This window comes from Cariama cristata, unplaced genomic scaffold (assembly GCF_000690535.1).
Source record: "Cariama cristata isolate BGI_N322 unplaced genomic scaffold, ASM69053v1 scaffold8387, whole genome shotgun sequence".
NCBI classification, from domain to species: domain Eukaryota; kingdom Metazoa; phylum Chordata; class Aves; order Cariamiformes; family Cariamidae; genus Cariama; species Cariama cristata.
The window spans coordinates 84783-90182 of NW_009626045.1; the positions used below are offsets into that span (position 1 = coordinate 84783).

A 5400-nucleotide genomic window follows, 5' to 3' on the forward strand; every position below is an offset into this window, starting at 1 on the left:
GACGGGCTTATCAGTTACCTGCTCTCGCAGCTGGCTGGAAAAAACTCATTTGACAATGTTTTCCCTCTGATAAAAAAGCCCATTGCTGGATTCGTGGGTTTGGGTTAATCATTATTCAGGGTCGTTGAGATAACGGCCGAGTTGTCTGCAGATTCTTCAATTATCACAAAATTTAGTGTAAATGGTGAGCCAGCCCAGCTCTCCTTTGCCTGCCTAAGGATGCTCAGCCTGCCTAAAGGTGCTCAGCCTCCCAGCATCAGCATCAGCGGGCAGCTCGAGTGATGAACCAGAGTGAAGGTTGGCTGCTTTCAGCCATAGCAACTCCCTGGCATGTAGGTGAATATTCACAAACATCTGTGAAAATCCTGATTAGTTCTTGAAGGGTTCATCGGGTGCAAACAGGGCAAATGTTGCTATTCAAATTATTCAGAGCAAACATCGCTTTGTGGGCAGGGAGCAGATTGCCACCACCCCTCATCATCCATGGTGGGGTTTGCTCATCAGCAACCCTGCCTCGGGGGGTTCCAGTGCACAATGTTGGTTTTTTTCCCAGCCCTTCAAATCTGATGTAAACGGGGATTGATACCCCCTCCCCTCAAATTTGTTTCTCAGCTTCCCCAAGAGCTGGAGATCATGACATAGAAGGAAAGCTTGCAGGGCATGTGAGCATCAAAGAGCAGCTGGCCTTGGCTGCCTTGCTGCTTTATAATTTGCCCCCAAAGCAAGGGGGGGTGTGCTATTTTGGCAGGGGGGGTTAAATCAGTGTGGTGGCAATGGGGACAAGCTCTCAGAGGCAGCCTGGGACTTTCCCAGCACCGCGGGAAGCCTGGGGCTGCGCTGCCAGGAGGGCAGGCAGGTGGGCTGGGGGAGCTCCGCCGTGGGCAGGCGGGGAAAAAGCTGCCCTGGATCACAAAGGATGAGGGTTTAGAGAAATCTGTCCCTTGCCTGGAGCTCAGCCTAGGCTTACGTTTGGAAGTAAAAGCGTTTGGATGGTCAAGATTTCAGAAATTACTTCCCCCTCCCCCCAATTATGCCTTGCCTTTGCCGCTGGCTGACGGCAAGGCAGGCTGAGTCACAGGCTGATAAAGCTTCACGGCCTTCCACTTCTTTTTGCAGCTTTCTCCAGTCTCACCCCAACAGCCCCGTGTCTCACATTGAGCCATCACGTGGGTTGCGAGACAGCGTGGGCTGGGGGGAAAACAAGGAGGGGGGTTCAGGTGGACAAACAAGCTGGGACCCGTGGGGTGCCCCAGGCAAGCTCCCCACAAACCCATGTACCCCCCAAGGGGAGGCAGTTATATGGGCCAAGTTATATCTTTGAGACATGGTCTAGTGGGTTTAGTGGGCATGGTGGCGTTGGGTATACGGTTGGATTTGATGATCTTTGGGGTCTCTTCCAACCGTAACCAATTCTCTGATTCTATATGGCCATGAGCAAAGCATCCCTCCGCTGTGCCCTTCCTCCAGGTCTGCTTTCCCAGGAGCAGAAGACAGCGCTGCTGCGTCAGCTTTGGAGTGCCACCATATTCTGACAGTGGGTGTCCTGACCCGCTGAGCTGTCACCTTTCCTACAGCTTTGCTTCCCTCCTGCCACCCCAGGAGAGGTGGAAACAGTAGAGAGGAGGAGACAGAGAAAAACCTGTGCCTGCTGTGCTCCTCCTGGGTGACCCCATGGGGTTCAGGTCCCTCCCATGCCCTGTCAGGTCCTGCTGGCATTGCACGGCATCGTGCTGGGGCTCAGCTGAGCTGCACCCTGAGGCTCGTACGGAGGGTGGTGTTGGCTGTGTTTTACTGCTTGTTGCATCAGGAATATGCCTGGGACAAACTGACACGAGCGTGATTTAAAGACCTACTGTGGGGTCATGTTTTCTACCACATCTGCTGGAGAGTGCCTAGACCACGAGCTCACGACATAGTCCAGGTTATTATTATTTCTGTCGAAGGACAGTTGTGCTTGGACCACCGGGAGGGCAGAGCTTTTTAGACAAATCCGAGGTGTTTTGAAGCATTTCTGAGCTGTCCCTGGCTTCCTCCGCCGGGCAGGGAGGAGTTAAGATGGGAAATGCAAGATGCATCTTGTAATGGCACTGATGTGTGCAGTCAGGTGTGCCTGCATCACCCGTCTCCCTTGGCCGCTTCCCAAGGCTGGGGCTGAGCTCTCCTTCCCTCCCCCTGGCCTCTGGGAAAAGCCTGGGACCCACTCAGCCATGGGGGACATGGACTCCATTTCAGTGCTGGCTGCCGTACCTGCGCTGTTCAGTGGCCGGGCTCCCGCAAACCCCCGGGGGGGGGCTCCCGCAAGCCCCTGGGGTGCTGGCAGCCCTCCAGCCCCCTCCGAGCTCACAGCCCGGGCAGTGGGACTGGGTCCGGACCCCTGTGCTAAAGGGGTAGCCTCAGCCTTGAGGCACCTGGCCAAAAATTACTGATTTTCTGTAACCGTGGCTGTTCAGTTCCCCGGGGTAGTGTGCGAGTCCTCATGTCCAGCCCCAAACCACACTCCAGTGCTCTCACACCCAGCTGGGGTACACCTGTGCAGCCACAGATACCTACATACATCACCCACGAAGCAGGAGTCTGCAGGCAGAGCCTTTGCAGGTGACCATCACCCCGTCCCCACGCCATCATAACAGCCTACGCCGCAGCTCAGCATCATTCCCACCCCGCAGAGCGGGCACAGCTCTCGCTCCCAGACCCTGTGTGCAGGGATGCTGACTCGCAGGGTGGGCAAATCTCAACAGTGCCTCTCCTTAACATGGGAAGCTTCTGGAGCTGGGACGGCCCAGCTGCTGGAGAGTGACGCAGTGGGATGTCTCCAAAACAGAGGGGACCAGCCCGTACCCCAAGGAACTGCTTACTCCAGGCCACTCAAAGCACCATTTCTGGTTGCAGATGGGTTTTAAGCCCTGGGGCATGGCACAGTACACAGGCAACCATTTGCCAACCTCATCCCTGCCCTCTCCCCCTCCTGGAGAGCTGCCAGATCAGATCACGCAGCACATACACAAGGGTTTAGCAAGAACAAATTTTAATTCAGACTTGGACAATTACGTGAATAGTCTATTTAAAATGAAGTGCATCCTACGCTTTCGTCCAGGCTGGACATTGATTACAGCCAGACTTTCTTTTCAGGCTTCACTGTGCAAAGAAAGTGAGGAGGAAACTGGTTGTTTAACTGGCCCCAGATGGTTTGCAGCCTTTGGGCATTAGCAAGACCTCTCAGTCCTCCCACAGGAAGACTTGCTATGTGCCCACCATGGGGGTATCCCCTTTCCAGAGGGCACGGTAGGTGCCCTGGCAGCCCCAGCCCACCACTGCAGCCATCGCACGTCCATAGGGGCTCCTCCAGGCTGACACCAGAACCCTGCTCATCCCCGAGCACCAAGTGACAGATGAACCATGGCACAGCCACAGTGCTTATTTCTGTGTGACAGCAAGAGGCTGCGAGGTTTTCGGGAAATAGCTGGTGTCCAAGCGTCACCATTTCTCCACCCCTGAATCGGGCTGGGGGTGTCCAACTCCCCTGCGCTGCTGCCCACAGGGGGGTTGGGTGTCAGGGAGAGCCCATGGGCACAAGCCCTGGGGTAGGAGGTCAGCAGCCACCTCCACCTTTAATAGCTGAAGGCACCGGGATGGCCCGAAACATGTGGAGGAGATGCTATCCCCCATCACAGGCTGCTTGCCATCAGGTCTGTGGGCCAGTACCGGTCATCCATGTACTGGTTGCTGTCTGTGGTGGGGTCTGTGACAGGGCTGGGGGGCCGGGGGGGCAGGCTACGGGCCAGCTCCATCTCCCACTGCACCTCCACCAGTCTGTACAGCTCCATGGCTGTCTGAGCATCCTCCACCGACGAGTGCCCTTTGCAGCCAACCTAAGCAAAGGGGGAAAAACCTCATTAGATAAAAGGGGTGGCAGAAATCCCACAGGTCATGTTGTCTGCTTGCTCGGAAGGACACGAGTGCTGGGGGTTTTGGAGATGGCAAAGGTTCAATGCAGCCGAGGAAATGCAGGAATCTCTTGAGCACTTTCAAGAGGGCACAGGTCCTGTCCCTGCTTTACCAAGATGCTTAATGGTCAGCTTGGGAGGTCCTAGGCTCCCCCAGCTTGATCACAGCTGAGAGAACAGGATGAACAACATTCATCTCCATCTCACAGACAACACCCATGGAGATGGGGGGGACCAGGGTGACCACACAGGCTTGTAGCAAACCCGGGAACTGCTCCCCATCTCAAGGTTCCTAGTGCTTACCTGGATCTTTTTCTGGAGCAGGTGCCTGGCCAAGCTCTTGAGTGAGACATTGACCCTGTCAGGCAGCCCTGCCCTCTTGTTCAGAATGGGGATCCGGCTCGTGTCTCGGGTCCTGTCTTTCGGGTGGAAGTACTTCAGGGCTTGGAAGTCATTGTGGATGGCGTGTCCTACCACAATCTTGTCTTTCAAGATCTTCAGGATCTAGAAGCGTCAGAAAGGGTTAGACAGGCAGTACAGCAAAAGAAACATCAATCAAGCAGAAAATAAACTATTCTGTGTTAAATTCAGTTCCTTCAGTTCGATTTTAGGTTCCCAGAATGGAGCAGTAACAAGCAAACCAACCTACTGCACAGCTTCAGAGGGTCCCCATCTTGTGCTTGTGTCTCTGCCTCAGAGCAGCTCAGTACACATCACCAAATAACCTAATTTGTGTCTGACAGATAACACACAGCCTTTTTTTTTTTATTTCTCTCTTTTTCCTCACCTCTGCCTGGGCAGCCTTGAAGGGAATTGCGTTCTTCATGTGCTGCTTGGTGATACCACTCCATCGCGTCCGGTAGTCCACGATGGGAAGCTCAGGTTGGACATACTTGTCGTAGATGACATCCCCCTCGTAGTTCACCACGGAACACCGTGCCAGCTCGCTCAGCTTGCCCTGAGGACCAGTGCCCACCATCTCACAGTCGATGGCCACGTATTTGCCTGGGCGCAGGAATGGGGAGGACGTCCGCACTCCCTTGGAGCTGCCATTCCCCTGGGATAGCAGCACGGAGTGGTGCCTGGCTATGCTCTCTGGAGAGTCAGATGTGGACAGGGATGGGGAGACGACCTGTTTGGGCTTGGGGACCTTCCTGCAGCGCAGTGCTGTAGTGTCATCCACCTTGGTGAGCGTGCTGCGTGCCTCCGGCCCTGCCACGGGGGCCTGGATGCCCAGGCGCCTGCGAGGGCTCAGCAGCCCCTTCTGCTCCAGCAGTGCCCGGCGCTCCATGAACCGCTGGTGCTTACGGCTCTTCTTCTTGCTGCGACCCTGCGGCGAGCTGGGACCCTCCGGGGGCTGAGCACAGCCCCCCGGGGCAGGGCCATGGGTGCCCTGCAGGGTGGGTGCGGAGACCTTCAGGGTGGGCAGCAGCGGGGTCATCTGCCCTTTGCCAGG

At 55.8% G+C, this 5400-nt stretch overlaps 1 protein-coding gene across 1 annotated transcript; it reads right to left on the reverse strand.

The window, feature by feature from the left end:
* Nucleotides 1-3665: 3665 nt before the first annotated feature.
* LOC104164516 (apoptosis-enhancing nuclease-like) lies at nucleotides 3666-5385 on the reverse strand. The gene is made up of 3 exons (XM_009703863.1): nucleotides 4732-5385; nucleotides 4248-4448; nucleotides 3666-3869 (listed from the first exon to the last, which is right to left on the reverse strand). The coding sequence occupies exons 1-3, from the start codon at nucleotides 5383-5385 to the stop codon at nucleotides 3666-3668; spliced, it is 1059 nt and encodes a 352-aa protein (XP_009702165.1).
* Nucleotides 5386-5400: the final 15 nt, after the last annotated feature.